Source organism: Cygnus atratus, chromosome 27 (assembly GCF_013377495.2).
Source record: "Cygnus atratus isolate AKBS03 ecotype Queensland, Australia chromosome 27, CAtr_DNAZoo_HiC_assembly, whole genome shotgun sequence".
NCBI classification, from domain to species: domain Eukaryota; kingdom Metazoa; phylum Chordata; class Aves; order Anseriformes; family Anatidae; genus Cygnus; species Cygnus atratus.
This window is the reverse complement of record NC_066388.1, coordinates 4444279-4463992: the sequence shown is the minus strand read 5'-3', so window position 1 is coordinate 4463992 and position 19714 is coordinate 4444279. Positions and strand designations below refer to the sequence as shown.

At 63.6% G+C, this 19714-nt stretch overlaps 2 protein-coding genes across 4 annotated transcripts in view; one reads left to right on the top strand and one right to left on the bottom strand.

Annotated features, from left to right (window-relative positions):
* OGDH (oxoglutarate dehydrogenase) overlaps positions 1 to 15809 on the bottom strand; it is a 37938-nt gene extending 22129 nt beyond the window's left edge. For all 3 annotated transcript variants that reach the window (XM_035571998.2, XM_035571994.2, XM_035571997.2), the window contains exons 1-3: positions 15687 to 15809; positions 11875 to 12123; positions 2086 to 2274 (exon numbers count right to left, since the gene is read on the bottom strand). In XM_035571998.2, the coding sequence (XP_035427891.1) occupies positions 2086 to 2274; positions 11875 to 12096 (411 nt within the window). In that variant the 5' untranslated portion in view covers positions 12097 to 12123; positions 15687 to 15809. The remainder of the gene's footprint in view (positions 1 to 2085; positions 2275 to 11874; positions 12124 to 15686) is intronic.
* A 2533-nt stretch (positions 15810 to 18342) lies between these two features.
* On the top strand, positions 18343 to 19607 carry LOC118261248 (interleukin-1 beta-like). The gene is made up of 6 exons (XM_035571989.1): positions 18343 to 18383; positions 18477 to 18525; positions 18623 to 18824; positions 18911 to 19081; positions 19162 to 19307; positions 19395 to 19607. Exons 1-6 carry the CDS (start codon positions 18343 to 18345, stop codon positions 19605 to 19607), a joined length of 822 nt encoding a protein of 273 aa, XP_035427882.1.
* Positions 19608 to 19714: the final 107 nt, after the last annotated feature.

Below are 19714 nucleotides of genomic sequence, written 5' to 3'. Positions count from 1 at the left end.
CCCACAGGCTCTCTGCGCCCCCCGGCACCGGCTGCCACGCGTGAAGCTTGCTCGGGGCCTGCTTTGTCCAGGACGCATTTATTTGCTCATCTGACTTGCAGCAGAGCACGAGGACTATCCTGAAGCTTAAGGGCAGGACACGAGCTCACTACGCTGCTCCCATGTCCATGGGGCGGCCGTCTGGGGCCGGGTGCCCTGGCTGGGAGCAGGGCTGGGAGCAGGGGCGAGGCGAGGCGCATTCGGTGACCTGTGCGGAGATCAGCTCAGCAGCACGCAGCGAACGCCCAAATTCGTGTGGGAATGAGGAGGAGGTCTTTTCCCAGCAGGAGCCACTCTTCTTTTCATTCCCCACATGCCAGGTCACCAGGCTGCGGGGCGCTGCCACGTGGAGCTTCGTCAGCAGCCGTGGGAGCAGCCAGCGGCGGAGGTCCCGCCAGGTGGGTGGCACGGCCGCCTTCGTTACAGGGACACAAAGGCAGATTGTTTTCCCCAGCTCGGAACAAGACCACACCGGTTATTTCAAAGGGAGTGATGAATTGGACACGCAAGCACTGCTACAATTAAGAAACAAGCCAGCGCTGGTGCTACCACGAACCACGGCAGAGCAGGGGCACGGCTCACCTCTAACTGCAGAGACACTCCAGCTCGATCCAGTTTCAGAAATTAACTGCCTGGTGTTTTAGGAGGTTACACAGCACCGGCAGGGCCTCCTGCTCTCACCTACCTCCACACACCACGCTGAACTTCCCCTCCAGACGCCACACGGCAGCTCACAGCCATGACGGCGGCAGCCGTACGGTGGCACCGGTGCAGGACCGGAGGCACATTTCTCAACATGGGTTAGAAAAAACAGGCCAAGAGCAACCACTTCCCAGCACCGCCATTTCAGAGACTTGAGGAGTGGAGGGAATGCAGAAGAGATTGAGGATTTGGGGTTCAAATTGCTGCTCGGAAGTCGCTGCCTCCAGCCACACCACGCACCGCTTGATTTACCGCGGCATCCACCTGCTTGCTGAGCCAGCAGGCGACACACGGCACTTAGAAACCACTTGCCCGGGGTTCAAAGCTGGAAGGAGCCGGCAGGGCGATCACCTCCCACAACACCGGCCAGGAGGCATGGTGCAGGTCCTCACAAACAAGCCCTGGCTGCACCGTGCCCAAAAAAAGCAGAGCAATGCCCCAGCAGGACTTGGGTGCGGAGGCGAGCCGGGCTGGGGCGCTTTCTTCTGGCCAGCAGGGTGCAGGCTGGGCAGACCTTTGGACTTAACCTGTGGCCCAGTACCTTGGGTTTTTCCGATACCTGAGGAGGATCCTGACCTGCAGCGAGTGCTTCTTTACAGCAGCAGGTGACACGGGCACGGCAGAGCTAAGGTCACCTCCACCGCGGCTGGGTTTGTGAACTTCCCACCGCAGCCCCCAGCAAAGCCCACTCTGGGCAAACCGGACTGCAACCAAAGGTGAAAGAACGACAGGCGTAGAAACACAGCTCCGTGCCCTCCCGAGTAAAACATTGGCCATGTCATTTGTGCACAGGCTGCTCCTTCAGCCAGCGGATGTTTCCTTTCTGCTCGGAACTTGCTTCTCCCGAGACGTTGATTTTGGCAGCGTTGGTCTGAGCTTCAGTCCGGTGGCGCCGCAGCCCTCTCCCACTTTGCAAATCGCAAGGAAACGCTTCCTGAGCTTCTATTTTGGGACCTGAGAAGTTCTGTCACTTGAGCCACGGGAAGCAGGACGGCCGTCCCACGCTACTTCTGAGCGAGGCAGGAGGCGGAAGCAGAGCGCAGCGCGGCGCTCACACCCCAGCCCCGGCGTGGGAACGGGGCCCCCTCCCGCAGCTCCTGCGCTGGGCTGGCAGCACACTGCTGCGTAACTGCTCTGTTGGGGGACAATGGCTTTAATCTTCCTATTGTCTAAGAGCCATCAGCTGAGCATCTGCCCCAGCAGGTCAGCAGATGTTAAAAGCCCGCGGTGCATACACAGAACCCGCGTGCGCCATGCATCGAGCGCGAAGCCACCAGGGGCAGGGCTGCCCGAGCTGCCGGGGGAGCTGCGAAGGGCAAACTCTGCACAAAGCGACCTTCTTACCTGGTATGCCCTGATGAGAGATTGCACTGCGAGGTGGTCTTCCACCAGTTTGTCTACGTTGGGCTGTGCTTGAACCAGGAACTGTGCTTGCGACAGTGCAGAAAGGCTGGTGCTCAGTGGGGGGGGGCTTTGGTAAGCGGTGCCTGGAGCAGCTCCGGCGTTGGCGTTGCGGAAGAAGATGTCCCATGACTAGGAAAAAAGAGAGGCGACAGGTTCAGCACACACAACGGAGCCATACCCACACCAAGATCCTACAGGACAGGGCTGTCATGGGAGCCTCAGTAGCCTTGCTAGGGAGAAAACACTGCACGTTAACGACGAGGTGCAGGGCCAGAGGGGAAAGTGTGCTGTGCTGCACGTCGTATGTACAGAACCCACACAAGGTGGTGCTGCCTCGAGTGCTTTGATTTTTAGAGACAAGTGACAAAAAGCACAGCTGCGATTGCGTTTGGACAAAAAAGGATCAAAGCCGGGGCTGGGCTCACCAACGGCATCGCCCGAGGAGCTCGCGAGCCTCCGGGAGCCCTGGTTGGGCACCGACCTCCAGCGAGGCAGCTGTGGGGCTGGCAGCCTCCGACACAGAGCGGCTCAGCCCCGGGTTTTGCTGTCCCCTCTCCACCTCTCCCCGTCCTTCCAGCAACCAAACGCGACGTCCCCACGCAGCCGACGGAGCTGGGGCTGAGCTCTCCAGACCCAAAAGCTGGCTTTTCTGCCGGCTACAGAAAAACGAGCATCGCTTTCCTTGCCACAACACTTGCTTTGAGCACGCTGCCCCTGTGAAAAGCCTCATGGATTTGTCACACCAGCATCTTTCAGAGGGCAGGAACCACGGGACAGGACCAAACGGCACTCAGTATGCGAGAGCGGCAGTAGAAACCAGTCATTCTACAGACTCCAGGGTTTGGGGAGGTGGTTTTCTTAATTGCTAACATCAAAAAGCCTCTCTGAGCCTTCAGGCATTTCTCTAGCAATGCCAACGACGCCAGCACCATCCATAAAACACAGCTTCCCCACCGGCTCTTTGCGCAGCAGAGGCTCTCCGTGGCCTGGGGGAAGAGGTGAAGCCTTTAAGCAACGACACGATCCACACTGGCTCTCCTCACGGACTGTTTCCAACTGAGCAATTCCAGGTGCAGAAGGGAAAAACAAACCCAACAGAAGCACCCTAGGCAGAACTCACTGCAGGGAAAGCAGCTTTAACTTTCTGCTAGTTATCCAGCTCCGCCTGAAGAGTCCCGAAGTGTCCTGGGCCAAAGACAAGGCTGTCTGTCTGTCTGGAGAGGCTGCAGTGGACATGGGAAGAGGAGAAAGCTGCGTTCTGAGCCTCTGCAGGAGCAGGTACGGTACTGGTGAAGACTTGAAGCAAACATTTCAGCACAAGGTTATCAGGGCAAGCAGAGGCACTTGTCTCTGCTGCCCTTTTTCAGCTTTTGGGAAGGCACGGACATAACCCTATGGGGTCCCCGCTCCTCCAGTCGTCCTCTGCCCTCCGGTACGCCGCGCTGCCAGCCGGTACCCACGCCGAGCCCGTCTCACCCTGAAGAGCAAAGGCAGCCACGCACAGCCCATCTCACCCCTTCCTATTTCCTACACGCCACTGAAGGGTATCGAGGGACAAAGGCGACGTGGGGTGGTGGTGCCCCGGACCCGCGTGCCCGCACGTAGCCACCAGGCCAGCTCTAGCCACCGCCAGACCCGCTGCCGGTCGTGGGCTGCTTTCAGCCCGGCGGGTCTCTCCGGGCACACAGCTCTGCACCTGAAATGCAAACTCTGAGGGGATTTGGGACAACCATTCCCACAGGGCAGCAGCGTTCGGAAAAATCACCCCACCTAAGCACAGGTTGGCCCCAGTGCTGGAGGCATCGGGCTCTGCACGGAGGACACGACGCCAGCAGAGGAAGCGCTAGTGAATTAATAACGCTGGCTCTTCCTATTTTTGGACAAAACACAACTCCACGGCCAGGGTCACGGATTTAGCTGGAAGCCTGGATTCTGTCGCACCAGAAACCACCGTGGAGAATAATGCCGGCCTCGGGACGGCCTCCTCAGCGGTGACACATGGAGCTTGCTCACCGAGAGCTCCGAAATTCAGCCCTGGCGAGGTGGGACGGGCAGGGAGCTGCACACCACGTCTGCGACCGAAGCGCCAGCAAGGGTGGTTAAACCAGGTCAAAAAGAGCCTTCAGCGCAGCTTCAGTGCCGGTTTGGGGCAGAAAAGGAGCTTTTTCACCCTGCTACCAGGGTGACCGGGCACCTGAGCCGCAGCCTAACCTTTGCAGGGGAGCAGCAGCTCCTGGCTCTGGCCGTCACATGCCCGGGAGCTATTTCCAGCCGCTGCGACTCGCGCGGACGCCCCAGCACGTGGCTGCACAAGGTGAGTAAATTTAGAAGCAGGTCACGCTGACGGAACATAAATAAAAACTGGAAAAAATCTGGCGCCGGGGCTGGTACGCATCTAACTGATTTCCCCCAAAGGAAAAGGGAAAAAAAAGAAAAGAAAAGCAAACACAGGGAGCACCTGACCGCGCTCCGATTGTTTTCTGCCGAATGAAATTACAATGAGAAAAGAGAGGCTGCCTTCTGCTCCATCCTTCCTCCCAGCCCCTCCAGTGGTAAACACAGGCCAGCACCATGCCGGCAGGAGCGACCAAAGCTCCCAAGGCTCACCAAAGAGGAGCCGGCCTCCACGGCCCTTCCCCGGGCTCAAAGGGAAGGCAGCGGGTGGCCCTGCAGCGCTCAGCCTCCCGCGGGGAGGCCGTGTCCTCCCGTGGCCCCGTCTGGAGCCGCTGCCTCCGGTTTGGGCTGCATAGGGCCGAGGCGCTGCGGGGCGGGCAGGAATCGGCCTCGCCGCTGTTTTCCAGGCCATTAAACAGCCTCCAGACAAAGCCGGGCGAGGGAAAGGGAGCATCTGCTACCAGCGAGGGGGGGAAGAGGCTGGGAAAGGTTTCTGCCCGCAGTCGAGCCACGCTGGACGCAGGCAGAAGGTCTCTGGAGGTCGCTCCTCGAAGCACGGTGGTTTTCCAGGCCGCGTGGCCCTGCCATCGAGGTGTGTAAGGAATCATGCACTGAAGCACGGAGACGCTCGCTTTATCCCGGAGTTAAAGCCAGCCTGGGACAGCCTCCTGCAAGGCTGCTGGCCCTGCATGCATCCCAAAATCAGCATAGGTAACACTGCAGCGGGGGCACGGCCGCCTGGCGGGCAGCCCTGGCGCTTCCCCAGTGCTGGGGGCTCGGTGGGCGATGGGGGCACCGGGAGGAGGAGGGACATCAGGCAGCAGTGCCCATCCACGTGACGGAAACCGAGCATCCCACGTGTCTTCCTCACGGCCACTCTTCCCCCGGAAAGCACCGGCGGTCCCTGCGTGACCCTGTGGGTTCCGGCGCTCAGAGCCGTGACCCCCCGGGGACGCACCCTGCTCCGTGCGGGACGCCCAAGTCCGGCCGCGAGCTCCCCGAGCAGGGTGCGACGCCGGCTGAGTCAGCTCGGGTACTTTCGCCGAGCGCTTTATTGCCCGACGTAATTACAGAGGATTTCGGGCTACTTTTACTGCGGGCTGTGCCCCCGGCCAAGGCTGCGGCCTCGATACGCGCCATAAAGCCATCAGCTTGCAAGTTTCTAACGTGGTCTCGAGCTCGGTGTTTTTCAAGAAAGATGCAAATACGCACGTGTCCCCCCGGCACGGGTCGCCTCGTGGCTGCTGGCTGGGGTGGCTTTGGAGGAGCTCACGCCCCGCACGGGAGCAGCTGAACGCCAGCGCTATCAACGCTCATATCGCAGTAAGGACTTTGGCTGAACTGCTGGCCGAAGGTGCCCGCGGTGATAAAGCCATGGGGTGCTCTCCCCTGACCTCCTGCTCGCCCTCCTCGTGCCGCAGCTGCTCTCCGCACTCCTCCCCTCCCTCCTCGAGGCTCACTGCAGCAAGCGGGGCAGCGGGACCCAAACCGCAGCCCCGAACACAGCTCGCCAAGCAAAACCCAGCTCTTCCCAATTCCACCGGGTCTGGCTCGCTGGATTTCAGCGGAGGCACGCCACGCACGTCGCAGGACACCCCCGTTCCCATCCCCGGCCACGTCCTTGCTGCTTCTGCTGCGGACCTCAGGTGACAGACCTGCACCTCCTGGTCTGCGAGGCAGCACCGGCTGCTCTGGCAATAGCCCTGCCCGGCCAGAGAAGCTACGAGCTCCTCCAGAAAGACAGGAAGGGAAGGGGAGGAGCTGGAATCACCCCCTGGAGCCACGGACACCCCAAAAGCTCTACCAGATGGCACTGGGTTGCATTGGAGGCACTGCCACCAAGGCGGATCTGCTGCTGACCTCCCCATGCTGACCGAAGCGCTGTGGTGTTGAAGAGCCTCCTGAGGACGCTGAAGACCAGCAGCAGGACAAAGACCCTGGATTTTAGAAGAGCCTGGATTTGAGAAGAGCTCAGAGCCCAGCTGTGAGGGATCCCATGGGCAGCATCCACAGAGGGCAAAGGAGCTTGTGAATGCTCCGGAGCAGCCTCCTGGAAGTGCAACAGCAGTCCATCCCCTACCAAGGGAAAGGAGGAAGGCATGGACAAGAGACCTCCCTGGCTTGACAATGGCCTTTTGGGTGTGCTTGAGAGCAAAAGAGCAGCTCTGGAAACACAGCCAAACACCCACCAAGGACAAGGAGAACCTTCAGGGCGCACAGAGACGCAGTCAGGAAGACGCAGGCTCGGGTGGAACTGAAACTGGCCAAAGCCATCGGGAACAACAAGGAAAGGGTTCTTCAGATACGTGCACGGCAAGCAGAAGCACGGGGACAAGGCAGAGGCTCTCGGTGGAGAGATCCCTGCGAGGGATCAGCCGGCATCACCCCACGGCCCCGTGCAGGATCCAGCCCAGGCCCTTAAGAGAAGCAGCTGACGATGCCAAGCCACTGCTGGTGGCCTTCAGGAAGGGACCAGGGCACAGCCCGGGTGGCTACTGACAGGGAGAGCAGTGGGTGTCGCCTACCTGCCCTTCGGCAAAGCCTCCAGCACTGCTCCCCACAGCCCTCGCCAAGGCAAACCGCCAGGGCACGGAGCGGGCGGGCGGCAGCCGGCTTGCAGGCTGTGCTCAGGGGGCCGGGATCAACGCTTTGGCTCAGCCCACCCCAGGGGGGACACCCCAGCATCGATACCGGGCTCCTCAGCACGGGAAGGTGCTCCTCAGCACCATCCTAGAGGACCTGGGCAATGGGACCGCGAGCACCCTCGCTGCATCTGCTGGTGATGGGCTGGGTCCAAAGGGAGCGGCGTTGCGCCGAGGAGGTAACGGAGACACGCGCCCGGTCCCACACACAGGACGAGGAGACCAGAGCACATACGATGATCGAAGGGCTGGACAACCTGCCCTAGGAGGGCATAGGGAAGGAGTTAGGTCTCCGCACCCCGGAGGAGAGAAGGGCTTGGGGTCCCCATCACAGCCCCCGGGATGCAAAGGGCAGCTGCAAGGCCAAGGGCAGCTCTCCCTCGACAAGGACAGACACGGAGAAGACACGGGGCAACGGGTGCAAGTTGCACTGAGCAAGGCTTCGTCTCGCTAGAAGGAATTTTTCACAGGGGAATCAATGGCTGGCACAACCTCCCCAGGGCCATGGCACCATCCCCACCTCGTCAGCCTCATCCCACCGGCCTCTTCCTCGAAGGGCTGGGCCTGACGATCTTTTGAGGTCCCTTCCAGCTTGGGCTGTTCCGTGAACGAGAACAAGAAGCATATTCAGAGCTCCTGGCTTTGCTCAAGGCTGGAAGAAAAGCCCAAACCGAATTTATGGCGCACACCCTTTGCTGAGAGCAGCGCTCCCCACGTCGCCCTAACGCCAGTGGGAGGACAAGAGCCATGTCCCTGCCCAACACACGAGGGCTTGCGATTCCCTAGGGCGCTCACCTCTGAAGATTTATAATGAAACCCAAACGTTTCAAACTTCCAAGCGAGAACCCCACCAAACGCAGGCAGCCCAGACTTATCTGGGAGCACAAGCACGGAGGATGCAGCCAAAGGGTTAGTTGACCTAATGCAGCTCAACGTATAAATCAAGACACAATGAAATAAGAAGTCCCTATTAAAGGCTGCTTGATGGGGAAAGCCATACCCCGTAACGTCACCAGCTCAGCCTGAACACGGGGCTGCTCTCCAGGATGGCTGCAGCTCCCCAGGCTCCTGCCCCAAGCCCACGGCTTGCTGGGGGTCTCGGGGAGCGGCCACGGGAGCCAAGCACCAGGCCGAAAAGTACCAGGAAGGCTTCATCAGCCGCCGTGACAGCTGCTAGAAGCGATCTCATTTCCTCTGTCCTCTCCTCCTCCTTCCCCGACTCAGCTTCATTTGCTCGCTGCACTCCAGCAAAGCTCCCTAACAGGAAGCTGGAGTTCAGCTGAAGGACAGCAAGAGGAAAAAAAAAAATAAAAAAGCCTGAACCACTTCTTTTTACATAAGCCTTCCTTACGCTAAAGCCACATTTGAATGTGTTTTGCAATCTCGGCTACCGGACGCTGCTGGGAGGAAGTGAACTCATCTCGCCCAGGCGCCCGGAGGCACGCCGGCACCGTCACGGCAGGTTTCTGGTGACCCAAGCACAGAAATCCCGGCTCTTCCCCGGCCTCCGGCCGCGCCCCCGCCAGCCCCTCCGAGAGCAGCAGGCGTGGGGAAACTCACGGCCGGTTTCTGCTGTCAGCAGATAAGCTGCAGGCGCTGTTGCAGCAGCCCGGCGTTTTTGGAAACCCCACCCTCCGATGGCTCCTCTCCAGGAGGCCCCGGGGGGTTCACAACCCCTCTGGCTGGTGTGCGTGGGGTGGTGGAGGCTGGGGGCACCTCTGGGCCCCTCTGGTGCCACCCGGCTCCAACAGGGCCACCCAGAGCCCTGCACCACGTCCAGACGGGTGCGAAGGCTCCGAGGAGGAGGCTCCGGCACCTCTTGGGGGACCTGTGCCAGGGCTCAGGCACCCGCCCAGCATGGCCGCGCTTCGTGCTGCTCAGGGGGAGCCTCCCGGGCTCCAGTTTGTGCCCAGCGCTGCTGGGCCTGGCACTGGGCACCACCGGAAGGAGCCCGGCTCCGTCCCCTCTTAACCTCCCCGAGGGTACGGATGGGTGTGGATGGGATCCCCCGGAGCCTCCTCCTCTCCAGCCCCAGCTCTTGCAGCCTCTCCTGGCAGCAGAGGGGCTCCGTGCCCTGCAGCACCCCCATGCTGGGCCCTTTCCAGTACGCCCAGGGCTCCTTGCACTGGGGGCCCCAAACCGGACGCAGCGCTCGGAGCAGCAGCACAGCCTCTATCAGCTTCTCTCAACAACGTCAGCCCAGCAGGTTTCCAGGCGGGTTGTACAGGTTCCCCTCGAGATAAGCCTCCAGTTCCCTTCCTCCAGCACAGCTCCAGCACGGCCAGCCCTGCCCCGAGCCCCCGTGCAGCAGCACGTGTCCGTCCGTCCGTCCGTCCGTGAGATGGATGCGGGGCCGGCAGCAGGTCCCCGAGCCATTTTCGTGCCCTGCAGAGGGCATTCGGCAGGTACCCGGGGCAGGATGGTGCTGCAGGGGCCGCACTCGGAGCTGCCGCCCCCTGTGTCGAAGCTGAGCCGTGGGGCGCGGGGAGCCCGCTCTGCCCACGCTTCTGCAAGGACACACACAACAGGGACAGGTCCTTCCTCCCCGCCCAGCACACCGGGGTTTTTTGGTCCTAAAGAGCGAGGCACAATGCCCTGGGCCTGTCCTTAAGGTTCTAGCATCAGTGAGGTTTTGGGGAGCCTCTCCTACGAAGGCAGAGCCAGCCAGGAGAAGAAAAAGAAAAACAAGTCTTCGCTCATCTTTGTGGCTGAAGAGGAGGGGAACCCCAGCACCAAGATACGACCACTTAAAAAACAAACAAAAACCCCAACCTTTTCTTGCCTCTGAGACCGTACAGCATGCTGCTGATCGCATCCCGAGCCAAACCAGCGACGACGCCCTCCCAGCTTGCAGGAGCAAGGGCTGCGTGGCTGCTGGCAAGGGACGGCAGCAGCACTCCAAAGGGGTGCCAGAACCAGAGGGGCTTTGCCCGGCCCCTGACGAGCCTCAGCAGCAGCCGCCACAGCCGCAGCCAGGTTTGCCAATGAGCGACAGCAAAGCTCACGCCAAGCCTCCGGTGTCAGCTTCACCCGTTTGGGGAACCGGATCTGGATTTGCTGCTGCGGCAGGCGCCAGCCCGGCTGTGCTCAGAAAGCAGCACATCCTCCTCGCCGTCTGTATCCCTAACCCGGTCCTGAGGCTAATTCCTAATCCTGGGGCTGATTTTCCTCCAAAGCTGGCCGTGCCCCGGGCACAGGTGGCTCCGGAGGCTCCTTCCAACCTAAATTATTCTGCCATTTCTTTGCTTGAGCACGCGCGAGGACCCCTGCACAGCGCTGCCTGCTGCCCGCGTGCAGACAAACGGACGAAACCACAGGGCTATGTTAAAGAGCAGACGGGATCAGAGGTCCGAGCGGCCTCTGGACCCACCTGCCCAGCTTAGTCCTGACATTTACCAAAGCATCTCCTCAAAGAGGCTGAGACAGGGCCTGCAGATTGGCCAAGGGCACTCGCTTGCGAGTCCAAGAGTCCAAGGATGCGGCAATGCCCGCCACCAGGACGGGCACATACGGCCCTCACTTATTTAAGTGTCACACTGCAGCTCTTGGACTCGCTTATATCCGATATCCCACCTCTGGAGCACCGGGCTGCACCACGTAAGGGACAGGAGCGTGCCCTTAGCAGCCTTCAAGTCCCTATTTGACAAGTGGCACAACCCAACCCAATGCTTTTTGTGCTTCCCGAGCCCGTATCGCTTGGCTCAGCCACCCACGTACCTCGAAGGACGCATAAAGTGAACTTTGGCCGTGAAAACCTGGCTTGGAGCCTACCTTAAGACCTGTATAGCAGCAATTAGCCTCCCGGCCGTGTGCTTTGGGTGCACGGGATCAGTGCCCCTGACATGACACGTAAAGCCGTCCTCGAAGCACGTTGTGCTCTCCATCAGGACGTGCAAGAAACCCTCTTAAAAATTGGGTGGCTCATGTCGAAACTTAAGTCACTGCGGTAACAGTTCCCTTGTGAAACAGAGAGGGGGAACAACGCCGCCGGGTTTCGGAGAGCCTCGTGGCAGCAGGCAGCGGGTGCTGTGCTCCGGCAGGATGGGCAGCAAGCCCTGCAGCCCTGCAGACGCACGCACGGACACGCAGCCATGAAATACGACCCTAGACATGTGTGACGGGGACGGACGGCGTGTGCAGAAATCTGAGCTGGTTTTTCAGGCTTGCATTTGGGAGAAGCTGGGGGGAACCCCTCCGGCCCCGCAGCCCCCGGCCTTTCTGCAGAAGCCCCGGGCAGCGTGGCACAGCCTGCCCTAAGACCTAACACCCCCGTGCTCAGAGCAAACAGCAAGAAGGAAACCGGCCAAGACGTGAAGAACACCCTCCCCTCCCACCCCACCTCAGGACAAACCCTCCCGATAAACCACTAGAGCTGGAAAACAAAAAGCGTCGGGAGCTCAGCCAAGGTGGTCCCCGGGAGCAGCCGTTCCTGGCGTCCACTTGTGATCCACGGTGCGGAAAACTCCACGCCGGCCGCACGCAGAAGCTCGGGGTGCTCGCTCGTGAAGGCAGAAGCCTCTCACTGCTCTTGCTCGGGGAACTGCTGCTGCTGGTGTCAGGTGGGGGGAGCATCCGCGGCCGTCCGGCTCTGGCTGAAATCCTCCTGGGGCCGCTCGCACTTACCTGACCTCACCGCTCACACAAGACACACAGAGCGAAGCGAAGGCAGACTCCTGGCGGGGTTGCTCCTTACCTTATGTACACTTTTGGGGTTTTCCAGCCACGCATAGTACATTTCCTCCACATAGTTTGAACTAGTCCCACTCAAAAAGGGCTCGGCAGCCACCGGTGCGCTGTAGCACCTGATCCGCTGAAACGTCCTGGGTGCTGCCAGCCTGTGTTGGGAAATTGTCTTAACAGTCTGGGAGGCCGTCAACGGCCTCAGCTTTGCTGCACAAGTCCTTAAGTTAAACATTTTTGTCCCGTAGCCTCACACACGTTCCTGTTGGAAGAGAAATGAAAAGAGTTTCAGAAATAAGACATAAGAAATTAAGACAGCGCAGCTCAGAGAGCCCCCTCACCCCACCAGCCCCGGCAGGAGCAGGGGCTAATGACAGAGAAATCAATTTGTGCTGGTGGCCCCCGGCAGGCACCTAGCCTGCAGAGCCGAGCTTGGGATCAGGTTTGTTTCCGATTCCTCCCACGCCCCACACAGCTGAGGTCCGGGTCCTGCGGCGCAGGAGCAGAGCTGGTGCGTAGAGAGGCTCCAGCTCCTCAGGGGCGGCTGGAGGAAGGGATGGGTTTGGCTTTTAGAAGCTCGCTGGCACGGGACGCAGCAGTGCTCAGCTCCCGATACCAGAATCATCCCGAGAAGCGCAGCGGGAGGAGCAGTACGGGTTTGGGATTGCCAGCCGAGCCCGCGAAGGCAGAGAACGGAGGCCTTGCAAACAGGGCGCCGCGACTCGCGCCTGTACGGGGGCACCTCTGAGAAACGAGGCGCTGCCGCGACCGTGTGCCTGTCCTGAGGCAGCGGGGACAAAGCCAAGAGGGAATAACTCCAGCGAGGAGCCTGAGGACAGGGGGTGGCGGGGAGCGAAGGCTTCGGTCCCTGCACCCAGCACCGGGAACAGGACGCCGGCCGCAGCGCCGCCAGCCCCGGGAGTTTGGAGGACGAACGCCTCCCAACCGGGCACCGAAGCAACCCCCCCGCCCAGAGGGGTGCCGGGAACGTTTCATTGCCCAGCTGGGTTTGAGTGCTGGACGCCACATTTCCCTTCAGCCCCACAGGGTCCCCTGCAGGGACCTCTCCAGCCCCGCACGCGAGCCGCAGGAAAGCAGCTCTCATTGCGCAAACCCCGCAGCAGCTTCTCCTCCGCTCCCTTCCCTATTCCGAAGGCTGGCAGCCGGACCGGAGCGGCTCTCCCGGGCCCATTTTTGCTGCATTACTCACCCGGCACTCGCTCTGCTTTTGGCCTCGGCCGGGCTGCAGCGCGGCACTGCGCGCACCGAGCTGTCACCGTCCCAGCGGCGAGTGGCCGCGGCCAAAGCGGGCGGGCGCGAGTCCGCAGGGCGAACCGAGTTGCCGCTGTAAAACACTGCTGATAACGCAGCCCCAGGGAAAGTGCTGGAACACGATCGCCTCGTGGAGCTTTGCCCTGCCTGGTGCCACCCCTGAGGCCGGGCTGGAGCCGTTCCCACATCCCGCAGCCGCCGCTCGGTCCCAGGAGAGCGAAGTTTGGCGGCGCGAGGCGTCCTGACCAGCATTTTGTCAGCCCTGCTGCCAAAATTTGGGGTGTCGGATCAAGTTTTAGCTACTCAGCACCGCGGCAGCTAAGCCTCCCCCCTCGAAACGCAAGACTTGGGGTGATGCAACGTTAAGAGCAGCAGCAGCGTCCTGACCCATTTGGGGCTGATTGCTGGGACAACGCTTCCAGGTGGGGAATGCCAGCGCGCAGCATTCCTGGCCTTTTATTCACTGCAGGCGCTAATTAAGGGCAGAAATTTGTGTCAGAGGCAGTTACTCGGGGGCAGAAGCGCGTCCCTTCCCCTCCGCTTTCTCACACCCACCAGCACCCAGGCAGGGGCCCCGAGCCCCACGCCGGGTGACCGGCTCTAAGCAGGCAGACGCAGCAGGGCCACCAATGTCGGGTGTTTTTCTGGCTGGCGACTCTCCCTCCTCGCATTTAAGCCGCCAAATTACTTCGAGATACTTCGGAGAGCCGGCCGAGCTGCCCGCCGGTGCGCGCGCACACGTGGGGGGAAAAAAAGCTTTGGGACAAAAGCGTCAGCGCCGGTGTCCAGTTTCAGGCCTGCCGCCCAGCAGCGGCTCGGTGACCTCTGGGGAGAGCACGGGCGGTAATGCCAGAGTTCAGCCCGACCCAGCGGGACCCCACCGCCCCGGGGAGCCTCTCTCCAGCACGGGTCGTGCCCGAGGGAGGTGGGAGCAGCGCGGGGACGCAGCCCGAGGCAGCTGCAGGAGCAGTGCCCTGGTACAAAGCCCCCCGCGAGGCTGCCCTGCTTCCACACGAGGGGGATTAGGAGAAGAAAACCCACTGCTCGGCCGGGCCCTCGCCGCTAACGCTGGATAAAACTCCAACAGCCTCGTGTTTTCAGTGGAAGGGCAAACACCACAATGCTCAGAGCAGGTTACGGGCCGATACGTGCACGAGCACACCGCTAAGCAAAGCGGATTAAGGCGCTAACGTGACCTCTGGCAGCCAGAGCCACCGAAACCTGCCACAGAACACAGTTAATTGGGAAATGCCTTTTTTTCCACCCCCCTCCTTAGAATCAAAACTGCTAGCTAGAGGATAAGCAGGAATTAAAGGCTTGATTGGAGGGAAGTCAAGCTGCTGGTCACCGCGCCCAGCCCAACCTACGGGAAGAACACGAGGGAGAGGCAAAGGTGCTGAGCACAGCGCTTATCGGGCGGCTGGCACACGGACCCTCCTGGCAGGGCACATGCCGACACCGGCCCTTTTGTCCCCAAGACACCAAGAGCGCCGGCTGCCACCGCTCCTGCTGGTGGCACGGCGGGGCCGGCGGCACGGCGTGCAACGGGGCTGCTGCGGGCAGGGGCTCTGCGCCCCGGCGGGGGTCACGGCGGCACCAGAGGCGGCCTGGGCACGGGGCCCTCCATGCAGCCGGCCTGGTCCTAGAGGCTCCGGGGGGACCAGGGCCGGGGGTCCCCGGGGATTGGGGGTCCCAGGCCTGGGGGGCTCTGGGCCTGGGGTCCCCAGAGCTGGGGGTCCAGGGGCTGGAGGGTTCCAGCTTGGGGCTTTCAGGGCCACCAGGCCGGGGGGGGGGCTCTAGGACTGGGGTCCCCGGGGCTGGAGGCTCCAGGGCTGGGGGTCCCGGGGCCAGGGGGCTCGGGGACCCCGGGGCTGGGGGCTCCGGGCCTGAGGGTCTCTGGGCCTGGAGGCTCCGGGACCGGGGTCTCCGGGGGTCGCGGGGCTCCGGGGTCCCGGGCCTGGGGCCTCCAGGGCTGGGGGCTCCTGGGGCCGGGGAGCTCGGGGACACCGCGCTTGGGGGGCTCTAGGACTGGGGTCCCCGGGGCTGGAGGCTCCAGGGCTGGGGGTCCCGGGGCCAGGGGACTCGGGGACCCCGGGCCTGGGGGGCTCCGGCTCCGGGGGTCCCCGTGCGGCCCCGCCGCTGCCCCACGTGCGTCCCCGCTGGAGGCGAGTCCCCGCCCCCTCCCCCCTCCCCCCCCCAATCAGCGCCCTCCCCCCCCTCCCGCGCCCAGCGCCCGCCCCTCCCCATTGGCCGCGCGGCGCTGCCCATCCCACGGGCGGCCCCGCCCCCTCTCCCCGCGGCGGCCCCGCCCCCTCCCTCCCCGACCACGCCCCCTCCACCCCTCCACCCCGCCCCCTCCCGCCGAGGCCACGCCCCCTCCCCCCGCCCCGAGGCGCCCGGGCGGCGGCGCCAAGGACACCGGGGAGCGCCCGCCGCCCCCCCCCCCGCCCCGCCGCCGCCCCCCCCCTTCCCCCGCCGGCCCCGCCCGGCCCGGCCCTGCCCCGGCCCCGCCGCCCCCGGCCCGGCCCCGCCGCCCCCCCGCCCTCCCCGTACCTGCCGGCCCGCCCGTCCGCCCCGCTCGCGGCCCCGGCTCTGACAGCGGCCCCCAACCGCCGACTGCCGCCCCGCGCCGCCCCGCCCCCGCGCCTCTGCGTCACCGCGTCGCCACGCCCACTCCCGCCCCGAGGCCACGCCCACGCGGCCCCGCCGCGGCGGGGCTCGCCCGGTGCGCCTGCGCGGCCCCCCTCCGCTCCCCGGAGAGGAGAGCGCGCGCGCGGGGTCACGTGGGGGGAGACGGAGCCCCCGCCGGGGGGCGGGGCCGTGCGCGGGGCGTGGGGACGCGGGGGGGGGACATCGGCCGTGGGGTGGGGACATTGATGTGGGGGCGCTGGTGTGGGGACACTGGCCACGGGGACACCGAAAGTGGTGTGGGGACATCCGACATGGTGCCCAGCATCCATCATGGTGCACAGACGTCCAGCATGGGGACGTTGGTGTGGGGACATGTACCATGGTGGGGGGACATCAGCCATGGGGACACCCGACATGGTGCGGGGACATCCATCATGGGGACGTCGGCTGTGGGGACATCAACCATGGCGTGGGGATATCGGCCCTGGGGACACCCGACGTCATGTGGGGACATCTGCTGTGGTGTGGGGACATCCATCATGGGGACATCGGCTGTGGGGACATCAACCATGGCGTGGGGATATCCGCTGTGGTGTGGGGACGCTGGCCATGGGGACACCCAACGTGGTGTGGGGACATCCACTGTGGTGTTGGGACATCCACCGAGGTGTGGGGACATCCACCAAGGTGTGGAGACATATCCTTGGGGACACCCGACATGGTGTGGGGACATCTGACATGGTGTGGGGACATCAGCCATAGGGACATCAGCCATGGGGACATCCACCTTGGTGTGGGGACACTGTGGGGACATTGGCCATGGGGACACCTGATATGGTGTGGGAACGTCTTTTGTGGTGTGGGGACATCCGTCATAGGGACATTCACCATGGGGACATCCACTGTGGTGTGGGGATATTGGCCATGGGGACACCTGATATGACGTGGGGACATCCGTCATGGTGTACAACATCCATCACGGTGCACAGACATCCATCATGGGGACATCGGCTATGGTGTGGGGGATATATGCCACGGGGACATCTGCCCACGGGGGGCATCTGACATCGTGTGGGGACATCCGCCATGGAGACACCTGCCATGGGGACATCCTGGTGCAAGGCACATCCACCCATGGGGACATTCACCGTAGTGTGGGGACATCTGTCCATGGAGGGCATCCACCGTGGTGGACAGACGTCCTGGTGTGGGGGACATCACCCGTGGGGACATCTGGCATGGTGTGGGGACATCGTGGTGTGGGGAACACCCACCCATGGGGGGAAACCCACCCCGGGGGACACCCACCACAGACTGGGGACATGGTGGCACGAGGGACACCAGGCCACAGGGACACCTTGGCCCGGGGCACCCGGCAGCGCAGGGGCAGGCTGGGGGGCTGTGGTCACAGCCCTGAGTCACGGTCCCACAGGCGGCGGCGCTGTTCTGGGAAGTGAAATGGCCGCAGGAAAACACTGGGGCCACGCACGTCCCCGGCCCGGCCACCGTGGCGCAACCACATGGGAGCCAGCCGGGCCGGCCGGGGGACGTCCTGCCGGCACGCACGGGCTGCAGTGGGGATGGGGACGGGGTCACGGCAGTGGGGAGACGCCTGGGCTGCGGCGAGAAGCGTCCCCAAGGCAGCGGCGTCCCCAAAGGCAGCGTCCCCAAGGAGATGGCATCCGAGGCGGATGGGGCTGATGTCCCCGTGAGTGAGATGTGCTCCGTGCCCTCCTGGGGGGACCGAGGGCTGCACGGGGTGGTGGAGGGGACCCACGGGGTCCCCGCGGCCGCTGGCAGCCAGCAGGAAGTTGTGGGTCCGGGTGGGGAAATCGGCGAGCGGCCACGCTTGCGCCACCGTCCCCTTCTGGGGCGGCCGGCCTTGCCCCAGCCCTGACGAGAGCGAGCGTCATCGTGGGTGCCGGGGCAGTCCCCGGTGTGTCAGCCCGGCCACTGCCAGCCAGCACGTGAGCGCCAGACCCAGAGCATTGACCCCATTCTGTGCGCCACACCGACCCCAAAACATCACCCTGCTGTGCCCCGCACCGCCACCAAAACATCACCCTGCTGTGTCCCACACCAACCCCAAAGTACTGCCCTGCTGTGTCCCACACTGACCCCAAAACTTCCCCCTGCGGCTGTGCCTCAATCTGACCCCAAAGCATTGCCTCACCATGCCCCAAAATGACCCCAAAGCGTTGCCTTGCCTGCCCCCCACTGACCCCAAAGCATCGCCCTGCTGGTGTGCCTCACTCTGACCCCAAAGCATCGCCCCACCATGCCCCACGCCAACCCCAAAACATCATCCTGCCGTGCCCCACACACGGAGCCGATGCCCGCGGGCGGCGGTGGGGCCGCAGCAGCCGGCGTGCTGGGGCAGAGCGGAAATGGGCGAAGCTGAGCGTTGCGAAAGGTGGAAATCCCACTCTGACGGCGCTTCCTTCCAGCGGTGCTTGAAAACCCGGCACGCAGCGGCCGGGCTCAGAGTGCACCCAAGCGCCGCTGCCAGCAGGACAAGCAGGAGCAGGGCCCCGGCACCCCTCAGGTTTTGCCGTCAGGTTTCCCGTTTGGCATGGAGATGGCATTCGTCCCCGACCTGGACGTGCTGGAGGGTGGCAGGTGAGTGCGGCCGTGCCGGTGCGCCCGGGGGCAGTGGGGCCGGGTGCTGACGCAGCCCTGGTCTCACCTCACCGCCCTGCTTTGTCCTTCCAGCCTCAGCGAGGAGACCTTGTACGGCCCCGACTGCCTCTGCCCACAGAAGGTAACACCGGGAGGGCCCCGTGGCACCGTGGCACTGTGGCACCATGGCACCATGGCACAGCATCGCAGGGCGCTCACCCGCACCCTTCTCCCCCCAGAAACTTCGCCTGGACTCAGAGGCAAAGCCCAGCCAGAGCCACACCGCGGTGGACGTCCAGGTGACGGTGACGCAGGGACACGCCGCCAGGAGGTTCCGCCAGGCCGCCACCCTGGTGGTGGCTGCGACCAAGATGCTGCGGGGGCCGTCGCACAAGGACTTTGCCGACAGCGACCTGGGCGGCTTCCTGGACGAGATTTTCGGTAGGGATGCGGTGCTTGGAGGAGGGGGTGGCTGCAGGGGGGCTGTGGGGCGCTGCCGACACCCCCTGACCGTCTGCCCCCCGCAGAACCCGTCACCTTCCAGCGGCTCGAAAGCAGCTACGCCGGGGCGCCCGTGTACCGCTACACCCGCTCCCAGTCCTTCGACATCTTCGACATCAACCACAAGTGCTTCGTGCTGGAGTCGCCCACCCAGCTGGTGGCCCTGCACCTGCAGGGGCCCTCTGCCAGCCGCAAAGGTGAGGGGACCACGTCCCTGTCCCCGTCCCTGTCCCTTGTCCCCGGGGAGCGCCCGCTGACCCGTCCCTTCTCTCCGCAGTGAGGCTCAACATCGCGCTGTACCGGCCCCGCACCCGGCAGGGCAGCGCCGGGGCCATGCAGATGCCGGTGGCGCTGGGCATCAAAGGCTACAAGCTCTACATGTCCTGCGTGATGAGCGGCACCGAGCCCGTGCTGCAGCTGGAGGTGAGTGTCCCCAACGTCCCCAGCCCGGCCCCGCGGGGACGGCGCCGCCGCCGCCTCCCGCTGACCCCCGGCTTGTCCCCGCCGCAGGAAGCCGACGTCATGAGGGACATCGACAGCGCCGAGCTGACCCGCTTCATCTTCTACCGCCTGGACAGCCCGGCCGAGGGCACCACGCGCTTCGAGTCGGCCGCCTTCCCCGGCTGGTTCGTCTGCACCTCGCTGCAGCCCAAGCAGCCCGTGGGCGTCACCAACCAGCCCGACCAGGTCAACATCGCCACCTACAAGCTGAGCGGGCGCTGAGCCGCCCGCCCTGACCCCAACCGGCAGTCCAGTCGCCGGTTGCCACGCCGTATGTACCGAGTACAGCCCGCAGCGCCGCCCTGCCGCCCGTCTATTTCAGGTGAAAT

Coding starts and splice junctions, on each gene's coding strand:
- LOC118261248 (XM_035571989.1), top strand. CDS start 18,343: ATGGCATTCGTCCCCGACCTGGACGTGCTGGAGGGTGGCAG. Junction 18,825..18,910: donor CTTCCTGGACGAGATTTTCG/GTAGGGATGCGG, acceptor TGCCCCCCGCAG/AACCCGTCACCTTCCAGCGG. Junction 19,082..19,161: donor GCCCTCTGCCAGCCGCAAAG/GTGAGGGGACCA, acceptor TTCTCTCCGCAG/TGAGGCTCAACATCGCGCTG.